This window comes from Hyalella azteca, unplaced genomic scaffold (genome assembly GCF_000764305.2).
Source record: "Hyalella azteca isolate HAZT.00-mixed unplaced genomic scaffold, Hazt_2.0.2 contig7503, whole genome shotgun sequence".
NCBI classification, from domain to species: domain Eukaryota; kingdom Metazoa; phylum Arthropoda; class Malacostraca; order Amphipoda; family Hyalellidae; genus Hyalella; species Hyalella azteca.
In genome coordinates, this window is record NW_025937626.1 from 39,768 (window position 1) to 59,323 (window position 19,556).

General features: G+C 35.2%; 1 protein-coding gene across 1 annotated transcript in view; it reads left to right on the forward strand.

Moving 5' to 3' along the window:
- The first annotated feature begins 5,352 nt into the window (after positions 1-5,352).
- The window catches only part of LOC125178153, a 40,818-nt gene continuing 26,614 nt past the window's right edge, over positions 5,353-19,556 (forward strand). Inside the window, exons 1-3 of the mRNA XM_047881270.1 lie at positions 5,353-5,518; positions 13,782-13,988; positions 14,930-16,062. Coding sequence (XP_047737226.1) covers positions 5,353-5,518; positions 13,782-13,988; positions 14,930-16,062 — 1,506 coding nt within the window. The remainder of the gene's footprint in view (positions 5,519-13,781; positions 13,989-14,929; positions 16,063-19,556) is intronic.

Consider the following 19,556-nt stretch of genomic DNA (forward strand, 5'->3'; position numbering starts at 1 on the left):
AAGAAAATCAAAGATAAGCTAAGATAATTTCAGAATAACAAAGATAAATACGGATTCATATAAAGAAACAATAATATTTATTATTATACGGTATTGTGATCATAATACGGGTAAGAAAATGCGTAACTATTTAGACAAAGGAAAATAAACCTCTTTGAGGTGACCTGATTATCGATATATTATTCCTGATCTACCTCGAAAATTCAATTTAAGCCGTTGCTTTTGTATTACAGTAAGATGCAAGCGAGTTCATTTGCCGCGAGTGTATATAACTATAACTTCAAATAACATGTAACTTCTAATTGTACATAACATATAATATAACATATAACTTCTGATTTTTGGAGGTAATGTCAAACATTTTATATTAACATAATGATATACAATTTGTTGGAAACATATGAACAAAAAATATTAAAAAGTAATTTTTAAACGCATATTTCTCAAGCCATGGGTCTGCTTGCTCAGCGCAGAATCTTAAGGCCCCGGCACAGCTCAGGCCGCTGAGTTGCCAAGTTTCGGGCGTCACGCGTCGCTCCGAATCTCGCGACGGGAAATGTTCGGTTGCTCGTCGAATGTTCAATGACTGGTGCCGGGACTTCTTAACTCGGTCACTGCAATTGAAAAACCGCGTCTCGAACTTTTCGTTAGACTCGAATGCCGTGAACGGAGCCCGTTTAAGAGAGATAAAATTGCTGAAAAAATTACGTCGAGGAGAGACATGACTTTAGATTTGGAGGTGGTTGTTGCTGGAAATGTGAGTTGGTTGGGATTAATCATATATTTATATCAAGTACTATAAAATTTTATGAGTAACTTGAATGTGCTTATGCATGTATGTATAATGGCGCCATTATTTTTATTTAACATTTGTATCTGGACGCGCGTAGGTTAGCTTTTATATTAAAAGGAATTCATGCATTTACACACTACATTTGTTCTCCATATATTCGCACCCAGTTCACCAAACTTGCTATTGAAAATTACATTTACTGTATATATCTTTTAAATTTAATTTAATTTAAAATATTTGCTGTACTTACTAATGAGCAAATGGCACCTTCAACTTTGGATTTATTATATAAATTATACATTAGAGAGTATATGTTCAATCATCGGAAATTTGATCAGATATCGCCATCTTGACATTATATTCTTTTTGCGTCGATTAAACGTGATAATACAAATCGATCAAAGTTTTAATGTTATTTCTCCAACTCACATTGAATAATTAATGGTTTAATTACTATTGTGAGGATTATTTTCAGCAGTTCTTCAGGAATATACGACGAGAATATAAATTTTCTTTATCAATTTTATTACTTGTTTCTCACAGGCGGCTGACATGAAGGCAACGTCGACGCTTCTGTTGGGTGAGTGTTGTCATCAACGTTGAAAAATATATAAAATATAATAATATTTATATTCCAATTATAATATTTAAATTCTGCTTCAAATTTTTATTTATTTTATATTATTTTAACAATATTACTTCTGCTTCAACTAAATGTTGCCTAATAGGAGAAACGGAATTTATCAATTTTTCAATTCATCAATTCTATATAGCAAATAATTTAAGCGGATTTCTTTGTAAATTTATTGACCCATGAACTACCAATAATGAAATCACCTTATATCCATTGGAAGATCATATATGTTTACAATTTATTTGTTATTATTTTTGATGCAATTTGATATATTTTGAAGCCACTACAATCCTTGCAGGCTTAGAATATTCATGTCCTGAGCTGGGTACCCGTGAGATAAATTATATAGTTTCTAATATGAAAATTATTCATTTGTTTTAAAATAAAATAATCAGACACGGCAAGAATTTATTCTTCCCTAATTACGATTACGATTATTCCTCAGCAGGAATAGTCGTAAAATCAGACAGCCGTTTAATAATCAGATATATGAGGCTCCCTCGTCCTGAAACCAGAAAAGGAATATCCCTCTGAACAGTGATAATTAATCTATTTTTCCCTAAACTAGGTATAGTAGTGACCATATATTCAGATAGGATAAGACAAGAATTTGCTATCCTTAATTCATATTTATCCTTTCATCCAGATACAACAGCACGTATGTTTATTCTGGTGCTTGTGAACTGACGCTGTATCTGGGCCTATACTTTCAAAAAAAAAGTTAAGACATCGTAAGTTCATCAGCCAATCATTGACGGCCTTTCAAGCAAAATCCACCAATCATAGACAAGAAAATAGAGAATAAGTAACGAGATTTGAAAGTATGGCCCCTGGTCTCCAAAACGTTCTAATTTAAATGTCCAGGAAATTCTAATACTTTTTCGCCCCATAATTTTAAGTAATGCTCGATTCAAGCAATCAATACAAGATTGAAATTTTACAAACGAGAGAGTTTTAGAGTTTAACAATAAGCTTAAAAGAGCATTTTAAACTTTCTATCTTTATAGTCTACATTGGGTTGATTGAGCATTAAAAAAACGATGTATTTTTGTTTTTATGAAGTCATTCTCATGGTACGTCATTTACAGCATTTATGTTGTAACATTTCAACAGTTTGATATTGGCGGTATTTATCTGTGGATCAGCATATATTAATTCTACACTCATTCTATTTTTTTGCAAACCCTCAATCTCGCACCGTTGCGTTCTATACAAATATTTCTCGTGTAGCAAATCATCAATTTAAATTCCGGTTTTGAGATCAGAAGCGGCTTTGCTGCTGAATGGGATGCGAGCTCGATATCGGCGTCAGATTTTACGAACATTTTTTCCTATGGGAATTCTAATTTTACTTGGCAATCTATTTTTCGAGTCGTCGGCGACATGAATTTAGTGAAGTTAAATAGAGATCAGTTGAAAAAGAGGTAGGTTTCGACCGGAAAAGTATAGGTTTTTAGGTTTGCTTCATTTGAGACATCATTAAGTGGAATGTCACCACTGAAATGTTTATTTGCTGTCATAATAACAAATTTAGGAACAATAGAATTTTTATGCATTCTTTTCATCCGCGCTAAAATTTCTTTGAAACCTGTTACAAATTTGCAAAGAATATAAGTTGCTAAATTTTTTTTAGAAAACTCTGTAAAGGTTTTCAGGGGCGATTGATTAAGGGGTGACTCCTACACTATGGTTGCATGGTCAATACGCATGTTGCATTGTCAATAGATTGTTATTGTTGAATTTCTTGCATTTGTTAGAGTAATATCGCGATAATCTAATACTTTGCATTCGAACAAATATTCTCTTCGTTTGAAATAAAGTCGTAAAAATTAGTTGCAAATTTGACATTTGCGAACAAAATATCCATATTTGGAAACATCTTGAAATACTCAATGAAGGTGTAATTGATAACGAATAAATAATCAATTAAACTTTGGAATTTTGAGTGTTCACTCTTGCAAGGCCTGGCACTGAAAAGTTATAATTATTATTCAAGCGCATGGCCACGAAATCATAGAAAAGGGGTAATACTTGATGGCGAAATTTATAATGATTGATGAATGGTAGTTCCTAGGGTGTTAAGTGAAGTTTTTACTCATTTGTTTAATATAATTCAGTCTGATTGTAAAATGGAATTTTGATTGTTCGCTCAATTAAATTTTAATTATTTGCCAAATGAAAATGTGTTTGTTCGTTTAATAAGATTTTTGATTTGTTAAATCAAATTTCGGTCCTCTGTTAAATCAAATTTCCGTCCTTTGTTATATTAAATTTCGGTTTTTCGCTCAGTGAAATTTAAACTGTATTTAAAATTAAAATTTGTGCGGCATTTTGAATTCAATTCAACTTTTTAAAATTAAGTCATTGCTTATTTGAAATAATTTCAATTTTCGAGTTACTACAAGTTTTACTACGAGTTTAGTCTGCTCCAAACTCAAGTTAACAAACAATTTCAAAATAAAATGAGTGTCATGTAAATTTACGATGACTTCATAGAAAACTTATTGGAGACCGCAATAGATCATAGGTTAAAATTTTTAAGGAGCCCGAGTGCAATCAGCAGTGAAATGCCAAATTTACATGAAAATATATTAAAACCCAAGTACCAAAGAAATCGACCAAAGAACTAAAAAAATTGCTATATCAAGAGTATGAAAATTATAGAAGTTTTTGATGATGGAGCTATTGATGTCTCCGAAATGTTTTCGATGAAGAAATTGTGAATTCACTTAGTGTTTTCTTTGTTTTGAATTATTTGCTTTATTACAATGTCTAGAAAGTTAATTTTTCAATCCCATCATCGAATATTTTTTAATATGTTTCTCTATAAGCGCTAGGATCGTCGGACAGTGTATCACAAAAAAGAGGAAAAATTCGGCAACGGAAATACAATGGGAACAATTTTTTAAGCGTTTAAGTTAAGTTAAATAAGTTACATAATTTGTGAAAACGTTATTTTGCCTACGTATCTTCAAAAATATTTGCCGGCGCACCTTTCCTATTCTCGAGCGCCTAGCAAATAAAGCGATTCGTCTTAGGCTAAACTTTCGCAAACCCAACAGCGAAGTCCTGTGTAACTTTACGCCTGTCCTGAGCTGACAAATGGAAGCCTCGGTAGGATTGTGTCTTCCTGTAGAAATTTCTTTTAAGTTTTTCGCAAGTATGCATTGAATTGCAAATAACAATTCCAGGCCATTCTAAAATATGAGTGACTGTTTTCAGCAGGTGAGATGGAATTCAGTAGTCTGACGATGTTTTATGCCTGAAGATTATTTATATAAAAGATTTAGGTGATATTTGACGAAATCCTGATAAAAAGAAATTTTTTATATTAACATTACTTTATTCCTCTCCCACTGAAATTAGTAAGTTTGCTTTACTGAATAATTTCCTGATTCAATATTATCAATATTAATTAATTATATCATAACTAAAAATTCTTNGGACTGATCAAGCAGACAGTCCTATCTCTCAAAATAAATTAGAAATTTTCTCCCCATTTCAAATTATTTTTGTGTTGGGTACGAGGGAACCATATATGCAGACGCTGCTATGCATCCAGCACAAAAATGATAATTTTCAGGGTCTTTTAAGGCATGTTGGTGGCGGGTGTGGGCGGTCTGTTTATACGGGTACCGGAATCCATCCCGCACCAAAATCCAATATTTTCCCCTTCTTTTAAGGTTTGTTGGTGGCTTTAGCGGCGGGTGAGGTCGGTCTGTTTATACTGGCACCACAATCCATCCCGCACAATAATCCAATATTTACCCCTTCTTTTAATTAAGGTGTGTTGGTGGCGGGTGTGGGCGGTGAGATCGGGTCTGTTTATACCTGCACCACAATCCATCCCGCACCAAAATCCAATATTTACCCCTTCTTTTAAGGTTTGTTTGTTGCGTTGGTGGCGGGTGTGAGCGGACTGATAATGCGGACGCCGCTGTCGGACGTGTACGCGATGGTTGACGGTAACGCGTCGCTGTACTGCGACTTTGACCTAGAGGGCGAGGAGCTCTACTCCCTGCAGTGGTTCAAAGGCTCTACCCTCCTCATGAAGTACCAGCCCTCGGCAGCTGCCCTCGCAACTACTGCAGGTTAGTTGACTTACATACAGGAATTTATTGTAAACTCAGTGAAATGAGTGAGGCTTTGTCCAAATAGTAATGCGCTTTTCGAAATTGTGGGGGAGTTTCGAGTAGCGGCCGAAGTTTCGCCTGTGATCGGTGGGTTTAGCTGAAAAGGCCGTCAATGATTGGCTGACTGAGTTACAAACTCGTAGCTATTTTTTGACAGTACGGTCAGTTGAACGATCGTGTAATTTACTAGCTTAATTGTTGTCGCCTTTTCATACTTTCGTTGATTGAATGTCCTTACTTGAATAATTTTCACTTGTCTACCTCGTCAAAGACTTAATCAGTTATCTCCGAGTGCACGGAGAGCTTAGCTTCTGGCTCCTAATTAACATAAAAATAAGTAATTGAAATAACTTTAATGAACAATTTTTAAATCATTCAAGTTCAGTTATACATTTGTCGAAGTAACTCCGGGAAGCAACTTGTCATGATTCTCAGAGTAAGAAAAGAAGTTCAAGAAGTTTGTAAACCGCCAATGATTTCAGGGGAATTCACGTTCGATTTATAAACCTACTCGTATATACCAATATTGATTACAAATTTACTCGTAAATCACTATTTTATGCTTTCTTTTTCGTTTTTTTCTAGATTCCGATAAGGTCCTTTGTATATGATGCTCATTCTGTATTTTCACTCATCATTGCCATTATTTTGTCGAAGAATTTCCAATTTTAAAATTAAGAATGTGTCTTNGGTGATAATAATCAGCGGATGAGCTTTGGTTACATGCAAGTGATTTAATAATTGATTGTGTAATGATAGTGATCCAACAGGAAAATCTCAAACACGAAAAGGTTCGACGAGAGGACGCGTTAAATGTTACTCAAGAGTAAATGACTGTATGCATGAGAATAGATCCCAGTGATGCATGCTAACAAATGAATGGGACTTGAACCAAATATCGATACCTTTTTTTCCTCTTGCATGGGTTATCTGGGCGGGCCTGCAAAATAGGGCGTGTCAGTGATACATCCGCACTTTGCTCGTGCTTTGGTGCTTCGAGTAAGAAAGTGCGTAACAATTTAGACAAAGGACAATTCATCTCTTTGAGGTAACCTGATTATCGATATATTATTCCCTATCTACCTCGAAAATTCAATTTGTGCCGTTGCTTCTGTATTACAATAAGATGCAAGCTGATACGAGTTCCTTTGCCGTGAGTGTATATAACTATAACTTCTAATAACATATAAATTCTATTTGTTCATAACATATAACTTCTGATTTTTGGAGGTAATGTCAAACATTTTATATTAACATAATGATATACAATTTGTTGGAAACATATGAACAAAAAATATATTAACTTTTTATCAATTCTGTGAACAAATTTATTTTCGTACAATTCCACTCAAGCCATTGTGGTTTCTTATTTGTATTCCAAAGGATGAATGAATTTGCAACATAATATTTATTTATTTATTTTATTTCGAATGAATATTTGTGCCTTAAAGCTGACATTCGGATAAAAGTTAGACCACGAATATTACAGTCCCCTTAAAAATTAGGAAAAACTGGAATAAAAACAATAGTTTACAGTAGGTATACAATTGCATTTTTATATGTAAAATAACGGTTCATAACCATTCGAGAGATATGGACGAATTTCTTACACCTCAAAATATTTCTATAGCAAGAACATTTTACTGAAACAAGGTCTTGGAGCTCCCGCGATCCTGATGTATTGCGAGTGTTATGAATCGACGCTTCGACAAATCAGCTTTAAATTTAAATGCGGTGCTTGGTTTCAAACGCAAAATCATAAATCATTTTACTCGTTCTAGTGTGTGTGTTTATTAATTCATCAGATAATATAAAATTGCTTCCGCTCCATAAAATTAGATGCATTATAGTGACGCGAATTTTGTATCGGTTTAGGTGCCATTCTGAAAACCCAGCAATAACATAAGAGTCAGCCGATCTAAAGTGAAAATTTAACGCTTTGAAATCAGGTTTGAAAATCTCAAGGATAACAATTGGAATTTTTTTTTGAATATTCGCGCCTGACAGACCGTTATGTATCAAGGTTAGTTCTCTATAGAGCAGTTAAAGCCTTCGTGCGTGGCTCAATCCTCGCCTTGAGAGAGACTAATGGTCTAACTCCGGCTTGAATGTTGCGATTGATGGTGGTAACGATACCGCACGTCTTCGAATTTTATTTTGATTCAGACATTTTGATTTAAAGCTTCGTTTCTGTAACTTCAATTTTTAAACTTTTCATTCCTAAATTCTTGAATATGAACAGTTTTAATTTAACCCTAAACCTCCAACTAAACCCTTACTTTCTTAGTCACGCATTTTTTCGAATGTTTTTTTTTTTATTTTTCAAACGAACTCACTGCCAAAAAGTGATTTTTGTCAGAGAATGCAAAATATGATATTGTCCGAAAATTTGTTACTTTGACCTCTTCAACAGCCCTGCGCTTGCTCTCTGTGAGGGTGGCTATTCGATGGGTGGATTAAATGATAAGAAGCATCTACCTGAAAGGGCCGACCAAAAATCGCCCGAGTACTTTACACCATTCAGCTTTTTCAATTATAGAACGATTACAATTAAACGGAATTGTATTTATCATTTTCTCAATCGAACTAAAATAATTATTTTGTTTTAGACCGGAACTGATGTTAAAGTACACTAACAGTCATTTGAAGTATAGATTATAAAATGTTAGAAAAGAAGGCATTAAAACTTGGGCTTGACTCACCTTTTTATTCTTTAATTAGGCATGAGGGCGCAATTAATATTATTGTGCACAATTATTTAATTTTTCCTATTGGTACAGTTTTTACACTGAAATTAATCCCAATCTCGACGCACTGGACGAATGGTGGAATGTGGATTACTTTCCATTTCCCGAAATAATTTCCAAATTACGACTGGGAGTTCAAGTGCGGTGTTAATCACATTTGGTACGTTAATAGCATTTAGTTCGTTGACAGCAGTTACTAAGATAATAGCAGCTAATAACGGATATCATTAGTACCGAGTACGTAGGCACGCTTGTAAACAAATAGCTCCCTACATGCAGTTCCCTACCATTTTTACAACACTTCTTTTTAACTTCACTTCTTGTTGTTTGTTTGTCTGTCTGCTACAAATCTTATAATCTATATTTAACACACTTCTACCTTTCCAATCTGTCTGAAAGTTGGAGACAATGCTTGAATCGATTGGCAGAAAAAATTATTCCTAAAATTTCAATTTTTTATATATATTAAACAAATTTCATAAATTAATTATTTTAACATATGAAAATAAAATTAGAAATTCATTGTAAATGTGTAACATCAGAGACACTGGATTCTTTAGAAGTGTTGTATTTAAAAAGTAATTTTTAAACGCATATTTCTCAAGCCATGGGTCTGCTTGCTCAGCGCAGAATCTTAAGGCCCCGGCACAGCTCAGGCCGCTGAGTTGCCAAGTTTCGGGCGTCACGCGTCGCTCCGAATCTCGCGACGGGAAATGTTCGGTTGCTCGTCGAATGTTCAATGACTGGTGCCGGGACTTCTTAACTCGGTCACTGCAATTGAAAAACCGCGTCTCGAACTTTTCGTTAGACTCGAATGCCGTGAACGGAGCCCGTTTAAGAGAGATAAAATTGCTGAAAAAATTACGTCGAGGAGAGACATGACTTTAGATTTGGAGGTGGTTGTTGCTGGAAATGTGAGTTGGTTGGGATTAATCATATATTTATATCAAGTACTATAAAATTTTATGAGTAACTTGAATGTGCTTATGCATGTATGTATAATGGCGCCATTATTTTTATTTAACATTTGTATCTGGACGCGCGTAGGTTAGCTTTTATATTAAAAGGAATTCATGCATTTACACACTACATTTGTTCTCCATATATTCGCACCCAGTTCACCAAACTTGCTATTGAAAATTACATTTACTGTATATATCTTTTAAATTTAATTTAATTTAAAATATTTGCTGTACTTACTAATGAGCAAATGGCACCTTCAACTTTGGATTTATTATATAAATTATACATTAGAGAGTATATGTTCAATCATCGGAAATTTGATCAGATATCGCCATCTTGACATTATATTCTTTTTGCGTCGATTAAACGTGATAATACANACATCATTAAGTGGAATGTCACCACTGAAATGTTTATTTTCTGTAATAATAAACAAATTAGGGATAAATTGGACATGTGTTTTGTTTTGTACTCATTTCATCAGAGCAAAAAATTTTTTAAATCCTGATATAAATTTGCAAAGAATAAGTTGATCAATATAAAACTTTAGCGAACTCTTTAGAGCTGGAAATTAATTAAGGGGTTACTCCTACACCCTAAGGAGACTTCAAACATAGGACACATGAAGTATGTTGCATGATCAATAGATTGTTATTGTTGAATGTCTTGAATTTGTTTAAGTGATATCACGGTAATCCGATACTTTAAATTTGAACATATATTCTCTTCCTTTAGAATAACGTCGGGGAAATTAGTGACAGACTTTACATTATAGAATAAAAGAAAACATATTTTGAAACATATAAAATACTTAATGTAGGTATAATTGATAACGAAGATATATTCGATTAAATGTCGAAATTCCTGGGGCTCTTAAATGAAATTTTAATTGTTTGCTTAATACAATTCTGACTGATTGTACGATAAAATTTTGATTATTTGTTCAATAAAATGATTTGGATTATTTGACAAATGAAAATGTGTTTGTTCGTTGAATACAATTCTGGTTTTGTTAAATAAAACTTCGGTCTTTCGTTAAATCAAATTTAGGCCGTATTTAAAATAACATTTTGGCTGTATTTAAATTAAATTCAGTTTTTAAATGAAGTATTTTCTCAATTAAAATAATTTAGATTTTTGAGTTCCTACAAGTTTTAGTTTAGTCTGCTCCTCCAGTTAGTCAGCTCCAAACGCAAGTTAACAAACAATTTCAAAACAAAGTGAAAGTCATGTAAAGTTACAATGCCTTCATATAAAACATTTTGGAGACCACAATAAATCATCACTTAAAAATTTAAAAGAGCACAAATTCAATCAGCAGTGAAATGCCAAATTTACATTACAAGAGATTAAAACCCAAGTTCCATTGAAACAGACCAAACTCTCCGAAGGTTTTCGACGATTAAATTGTGAATTTACTAAGCATTTTTCTGCTTGAAATTCTTTGATTTATTTCAATACCTGGAAAGTCAATTTTACAATCTCAACGTCAAATATTTTATAAGCGTCAGGATTGCCGGATTGCATATCACAAAATTAGAGGAAAAATTTGGCAATGGTAAGAAAATAGGAACAATTTTTCGTAAGCGTTTATCAATTTCTCAGATTCTGGGGATTATTTTCAATTTTTGTTGGCTAATAAGTTACATAATTTGTGAAAACGTTATTTTGCCTACGGATCTTCAAAAAAATTTGCCGCCGCACCTTTCCTATTCTCGAGCGCCTAGCAAATAAAGCGATTCGTCTTAGGCTAAACTTTCGCAAACCCAACAGCGAAGTCCCGTGTAACTTTACGCCTGTCCTGAGCTGACAAATGGAAGCCTCGGTAGGATTGTGTCTTCCTGTAGAAATTTCTTTTAAGTTTTTCGCAAGTATGCATTGAATTGCAAATAACTATTCCAGGCCATTGCAAAAATATGAGTGATTGTTTTCAGCAGGTGAGATCGAATTCAGTAGTCTGACGATGTTGTAGGCCTGAAGATTATTCATATAAAAGATTTATGTGATATTTGAAAAAATCATTATAAAAATAAATTCTTTATATTAACATTAGTTTATTCCTCTCCCACTGAAATTATTAAGTTCGCTTCACTAAATATTTTCCTGATACAAGATTATCAATATTAATTAATTATATCTTAACTAAAAATTCTTATAAATAAATTTTAAAACTGTAATATCCTTTGTATAGAATCCACTTCGGAAGAAAATTTTGGTTTTCTCAAAATTAAAATAATGAAATATTTTTACTTTTCTCAATGAATTTGACGATGAAATGTATCGTACACTGGCCTACTATGACGATAAACAGGCCAGTGGATATTATCGTGAAGAGTAGAATTTTCTGAATAAGTTCGTGTTACATGAAGTTTTTTTTTCGAGAACAGGATAAAGTCCCAATAATAGGATGATTGCAACTATACATGATCTCATGTGGAAATTCGCTTCTCGCTCTTTCATTTTCATTGTTTTTGCGACATTTAGTGCAAAGGACGCTAAGTTGACGAACAGTAAGTAACCCTGTATTCCGTTTAGGTTTGAAAAGTTGTTCAATAAAGCGATGAACTTTAAGATTTTTTGGCTCTAATTCTAATGCCAGTTCGTGGTAAGATGAACTGGTTGTATTGATCCTAAACTGATCATCAAACTGTTTAATAGCCGAATGGTTTCATTTCACTGTACTGAAAAATGCGACATGAAATCATAAATATATTTCATGCGGATGCAGATGCAAATCTTTACGGGCAGCCAGCCTAGTGCAAAAATACTGGCGGATTTATCCGCAAAAATGATTTTTCGCAGATAAATCCATAAACCCATATTTAAATAAAATTTATCATTTTATATTACGACTCATGATTGAAAATAATAAATGTGAAATAATGAGTCCTGCCAAATGCAGGGTGGGCAGGGTGGCCCAGTGGTTACAGCTCAGAGTTTCAGGATTGGCGCAGAGAGGCGCGGGTTCGATCCCAGCTCTGTGCGCCAGTTTCTGGTCAGAATCGGCGAGGAGGCCGGGCGGTTAAGCACAGCAATTCATTTCACTGTACTGAAAAATGCGACATGAAATCATAAATATATTTCATGCGGATGCAGATGCAAATCTTCACGGGCAGCCAGCCTAGTGCAATAATACGGGCGGATTTATCCGCAAAAAATGATTTTCGCAGATAAATCCATACACCCAAATTTAAATAAAATTTATCATTTTTAATTACAACTCATGATTGAAAATAATAAAAATGAAATAATGAGTCATGCCAAATGCAACGATATGTTCACTTCTGCTCCTGGCGGAGGATTTATGAACTGCAAATGATTTTTAAGTAGGAATTTTCATGGTAGTTGTTTTTTTATTGCTTGCTTTCATCTGGTTATGTTTTTTTAAATTGTCATTTGAGTTAAAAATATTTGCTGATGGCTTCTAATCTTGAAAAATTTAATTTGTTTTCGGTGTTATGTTCATGCCTGCCAATTTTCTACTTTCGAAATATATTCAGTTGCTCGTTGGTCGGAATCAATAAGAATTGAGGTAATTTGATTTTTCCTTGACATCGTCTTCAATCGAGTAAAGTTTAGAGATATAACCTGTAAAAAAATTTTTGGCTTTGTATTACTTAATCATTGAAGTGCGGTAAGACAGGAATAATCTTTTTGGTCCGTAGCTCTCTGTGTTATTTCCTATTTCGGAGTTTTTCGATGAAATATATCACTAATTGATGAAGTAAAATATTTAGTGCTCCACAATTTTAGTATTACGAATGGTTTAATATTAGAGGAAATGTCGCAATCTCAAGAATGATTAACACGTACTGCAAGTGTACAAAGGAAATTTATCGAGGGACAGTGTCAGTGTCCTTCAGTGGAAATTTTTAAAGTGCTGAACTAAACCCACGAAGCTTTCGTGTCAATGGATTGAGAAAAATCTGCGAATTTTTCTTCCTTAATGTTTTTTTTCCAAGAAATTATATTTTTTCAGTTTATGCTATACTTTCTTGATAAAATCTTTTTTCATATTTCCCTCATACGTATTGCATAATCAATTCCGTATAAGAATCCCATCTCTCTATATTTTTAATTTATCTCAGAAACCTTGGGCGGTTGTGAGCGGACCGATCAAGCAAACGGCCCTATCCTTCAAATGAATACATTTTCTCCTTATTTTAAATTATTTTTGTGTTGGGTATGGAGGAACCATATATGCGGACGCTGCTATGCATCCCGCACAAAAAGGATAATTTTTCTTGTTATTTTAAAGCATGTTGGTGGCGGGTGTGGGCGGTCTATTTATACGGGTACCACAATATATCCCGGAACAAAATCCAATATTTTCCCATTTTTAGCGCATTTTCTCATTTATGGAAAAAATGCGCTATTGTGCTCGCCATGTCCGTCTGTCTGTCCGTCTGTCTGTCCGTCTGTCTGTCCGTCCGTGAGTTCACTTTTTCGTCGACGAGAACATGCGCTCTCTGTCACTCACTGCAGTGAGTACTGAGTTATATTTTTTTAAGGTGTGTTGGTGGCGTTGGTGGCGGGTGTGAGTGGACTGGTCTACGCCTGCGGCGACAGCCTGCACATGCGCTACCAACTGCCATTGCGCAGCGACATGACGCTGAAACTGGATCTCCCGCTAGAACTCTACTCCCTGCAGTGGTTCAAAGGCTCTACCCTCCTCATGAAGTACCAGCCCTCGGCAGCTGCCCTCGCAACTACTGCAGGTTAGTTGACTTACGTGCAGGAATTTTTTTGTAAACTCGGTGAAATGATTGAGACTTTGTCCAAATAGTGATGTGCTTTTTGCGCTTGTGAGAGGGTCTCGAGTAGCGGGCCGAAGTTTCGCTTGTGATTGGTGGGCTTCGCTCAAAAAGTCGTCAATGATTGGCTGACTGAGTTACGAACTCGTAGCTAATTTTTGACAGTACGAACAATAGAACGATCGTAGAAGTTACTAGCTTAATTGTTGTCGACTTTTCATACTTTTGTATATTGAAGGCATTTGATTTGTAGCTCCGACTCCAGTCCTTACTTGAATAACTTTCACTTGTCGACTTCTACAAAGACAGATCAGTTATCCACGAGTGCACGGAGAGCTGAGCTTCTGGCTTCTCTAATTAATATAAAAATAAGCAATTAAAATAACTTTAATAAACAATTTTTTAATCATTCAAGTTCAATTATGCATTTGTCGAAGTAACTCCGGGAAGCAACTTGTCATGATTCTCAGAGTAAGAAAAGAAGTTCAAGAAGTTTGTAAACCGCCAATGATTTCAGGGGAATTCACGTTCGATTTATAAACCTACTCGTATATACCAATATTGATTACAAATTTACTCGTAAATCACTATTTTATGCTTTCTTTTTCGTTTTTTTCTAGATTCCGATAAGGTCCTTTGTATATGATGCTCATTCTGTATTTTCACTCATCATTGCCATTATTTTGTCGAAGAATTTCCAATTTTAAAATTAAGAATGTGTCTTACCAAAATTTTCTCCCAATTTTCCGGACGCTTTGTTCTACTTCGATACTTTAGAGTCCAGAATGTTATCCTGTTTCTACTTTTAAACGTCAAGCTTGGAATCTTGGTCTCTATTAGTAAAGCGTTGATTTGGGTTTTTTATTAAATTTAATAGTAAATAAGTAATTTTCGTTTGTTTGCAGACTCGACGAGAGCCCCGTACCCAAGCAGGCAAAACGCCAGATCTTCTCCAAATTCCGACTCATTGATATTGTCGTCTCACGCACTGAATCCTCAAGCTTTATCGCATCCCACTAATTTTACGGCGATTGCCTCTAATGGCAATCTTTCGAGCGTTCCAGTCAACCAGCAGGAAATAGATCCAGACAAAATCTCGAAGAACTTCTCGCGGACGGAAACTTTACTACATCGTCGAAGCGTTTCATCAGCAATAAAACCGCAAGGCTTAGAGATGAATTCTATCTACGATGATAGGGTTGAAGATTCAACGGAGATTCGATCCCAATATAATACCGTCGTAGTACGACAAGACTCCAAAAATATCAATGGTCGGGCCAAGAGAAACGAAATATTACAAGACAAAACAATTGCTGGGGTCGGAGGCGCACAAGCTGTGAAGTTTCTTAACCAATTGAAACTAAACAACATGTCAGAAACTGAAGAAATTAATGTCAACAGCATAAAAGAAGGGGATGTCATAAGAGCAGCGCATGAAGAACGTGAAAGACGACCTATTTCAGTAGAAGAAACACTTCACAAAAGACACAAAAAGAAATATGGCGAACTATCGACGACAAACATAGAGTCTGATCGAAGAAATTCAGCTGATGGTAAAATAGATAGAAGCGTTGATTTGAATCAACGAGCTCTTGCTAAGACTATAGACAAGGAAAAAGAAAAAGGGCTTGAAAGAAAAGTACATTTTGACGGGGAAGATGGAGGAAGCAGGAAAAGCGAACAACTCGTAAGTAGCGCTATGCCAAGAGAGGAAATATTTTACGAATTCGACAAAGAAAGTGAAGACAGCAAATTTCAAATGCATTCTCCATTGCATGCAAAATCCCTTCCTGATTACAACCCTGAAGCAAATCACATGCAGCACGAACGACAAATTAATTCAATTGATGAACCATTTCACGAACTGAAAAAGAAAGAGAAGAGCAAACGAACGACCAGAGACGCGGTGTCGGAGGACGCCGCTGCTGGGGGCGGTGTGGTGCGTGACGTGGTTGTTCCTCCTCCAGGCAGCCTTACGCGACGACCCGACAAGAGCATCTTCAGGTCGTACACCAATCCTGGGTCCCTTCTGTCCAGGGTGAGTGCAGCTCATGGTCTTTTCGTTTTAAATAAAATAATAGCATTTTACGAAGTACCCAAACCCCGGGTCGCTTCTGTCCAGGGTGAGTTAAGCGCATGTTCCTTTTGTTTTAAATGAAATAAAATCATTTTCACGAGGTACCCAAACCACGGATCACGTCTGTCTTTCTGAGGTGGTATCCCAACATCAGGTCGCTTCTCTCCAGGGTGAATCAAGCTCATGTTCCAGTCGTTTAAAAAAAACTAATAGCATTTTCAAGAAGTACTCCAATTATATAACAGCGGGTCAGGTCTGCCATTCTGAAATGGTACCCCAACATCGAATCGCGTTTGCCCAGGGTGAGTACAGCTCATGTTCCTTTCGTTTTAAATGAAATAAAATCATTTTCACGAGGTACCCCAACCGCGGATCACGTCTGTCATTCAGAGGTGGTACCCCAACAACGCTTCATGTTTGTCCAGAGTGAGTCAAGCTCAGGTTTTTCTCTTTCTACATCAAATTAAAGCATTGTTATGAGATATCCTAACCTTGGGTCGCGTCTGTCCAGGGTGAGAGCAGTTGATGTTCCTTTCGTTTTCAAAGAAATTAAATACGATAGAGGTTAATAAACTGCTGCTGCTCTTTTACCTTAGGTTTGAGGTGAGTTTTCGGACATGTTATTCAAATTCAAATGTTATTCAAATTTGAAAGTGAAGATTTCGTTAAGACATTAAGTTTAAACTGTTGAGAAAACAAAATGTGAACAAAAGGCTTTAAAGTTTTATGTGGAAATTTTGTTTGCGTTTCAATTGCAAATGAAAAAGGGAAATCGTTTTCCACTAGGATCACGACTGCAATGAACAAGCTTTTATATAATTCTGGAGGTCGTAAACATGAAGATTGCTGTATGAATATGAGAAGATTTATTTTATTTCATTTATTGTTGGAATATTTAAATGCTGAAGTCTAACATGAGCTTCTTTCTCGGAATTTCTGTGGTAATTTCGAACCTATGCGACCAGAAGCGTCCGAATTTTATTTTTTGATTCTTCAGGGCACTTGACTGAACACGGAATAATTCAATGAACTCTTAATGAATGATAAATATGAGAATAGACTTAATTTAAGAGACAAGTGAGCCAATGTCATCTGTATAAATACTGGCATTTTTCATACAGTGTAACTTTAATTTTAAAAATGAGTGATAAAAGTTTCAGATTACTATAAAAATTTTATTTTGCATAAGTCTAAATTAGAGGCCTATGGACAAAGAATAACATGGCACAGGTAGTTAGAACTATTTTGTAGTTCGTTAGAACTACAAAATTAGGTAGTTAGGTAGTTAGAACTTAGGTATTTAGGTAGTTAGAACTATTTTGAACTAGGTAGTTAGAGCTATAAGAGTAGTTAGAACTATTTTGTTTGCAGTCCTCTAATTCAATGGAATGTCCCAGCTCCTGATATTTAATTATTCAAACCTTGTTCCGAACTTTTGGGCGTCAGTTGCGTAACTTCTAACTCGTCGATTCGGTTTGTTAATTGAGAGTCAATTACACCAACTTCCAGGCAGTTTAAGTGACATTTAGTCTCCCATTAACGTTAAGAAAGTTGAGACTATGTAATAGGCTTGCAGGCATTTTCATGCCCCACGAGAAACGGTGAATGAATATAATTTTCACGAAACGTCCTTACTACGAGATGGTATTGTGTTCAAAAGAATCCCCAATATGTTCTAAAAAAAATCACATAAATTTAGATTTTTTACGTTGAGGTAATATTTTTTAATAAATATCCGAAGTGAGGATGAAATACAAGTATTTTGTTTAAAAGAATATGATAAGATAAGAATATAAAACATGTTCATGTGACTGTGCAATATGCATTCCTCATACTGACATACAGAGCAATATCATTGATGATATGAAGACAAAACTTATTCCTCTGACAGTGCGTTCATCAGTCCATTTGCTGTCTCGTACAAATCTCTCAACCGACGAGATCATGTGCCTCCGCAAAAGCTCTCATTTTCTGTGCACTGTTTTCTCGCGCATCAATCGCATTTTGTTCTTGATTGCTATTCGTCTGTGGAAAAAACTTATGCGCAAATTTGTTCGTTTCCGAGGACAAAGTTTTTTCTATCTCCGCTTGATAATTCTATCGATAGTAAGGATATTATTTGTATTTCGGGTCCAACTCTGTATTGTTTAAACCTTTAGCGCACAACTTACTATATTTGGTCACAGAAAATCTCTTCCAAAATTAAGAGAAGAGGAGTAACCAACGTTAGTGAAATCTATCTTGGCCTTTGTTGCCATGCATATATTGTGAAATATTTGTAGCCGTCGCTATATATTGAATACTTGCATTTTCCTCTGGACACCCTTCGTTAAATTTTCATAATAATTAAATCTAATTATATTAATTATAGAATTAATTTTCACTCGTCGATACGCATCAGCAAACGACCCTTAATATACACATATACACATTAAGTCGTGCTCTCAAAACGCGATACAATTAAATAATTTAAGCGCTCGTCATTTGAACCCAAGAAACTCAAAATAAATTCAACATCCAGGTTTCTTCTTCCAAGTTCGTAGCACGAAGTGCGTGCAGATCAAAATATATTTAGTTCTTTTAAGTTCGTAGCACGAATTGCGTGCAGAAGCTTAGTCTCGTCGACATCGTTTGTTCATTAAACGAGGAAAGCGGAGCGCTAAATGTTGCACCGACAACTCCGCAACTAACGCAGTGCGGACACGTGAGAACTTTTGCCGGGATCTCTCGACATAATTTAATTATATTATAGCATTAGAGGGAATAAAGATTTAGTTACAAGAAAACCCATGCGGTGGCGAATGCGATGTAACTTGCACGGAGTGTTAAACTTTTTGCCTTATTGTTTGTAGACATTTGATATTTGTTTAAAATGCGGGGAAGCGGAAAGTCGTTTGCACATTTTTGTAGGTTAAAGTTTCTCGTATCAGTGGACGTCGCTTCTCAATTATTGAGCTGTAAGACACTGGTAAATTAGCCAAGTGAAAATTTGTTCACTCATATAGTTGAACATCGATGTTTCATATATATTTATTACTAGTAAATCAGTTGCATGTCCTTATGTTGCAAAAATAAATCAGCTGCATTCTCTTATCTTTATTCAGCTGCGTGATGAAATGATTAAAAGTCTTACCGTTAATTATTTGAGCTGAAGTGGTACAGGAGTTGCAGGGCTCCGAGGTAAGCCCTCGCCAGTTTTATTGAACTGTAAAACTAATCACAGCGTTGCGCTCCTAATAAGGCTTAACTAACTCTCCTTAATCACTCGCCTCACTGACAGCGAGTTAGTGCTCCTTCGAGCCAATCTTGAATCAACTCTAATTATTTACTAATTACTTAATCCAAAATTTTGGACTAAAATGAAAGTAGCCAAATTTCCCATTTGAATTAAATTGAAACCTCAAGACACGACGAAACCCGACCAATTCAGTACAGATTATTATTTCACGGCAAAT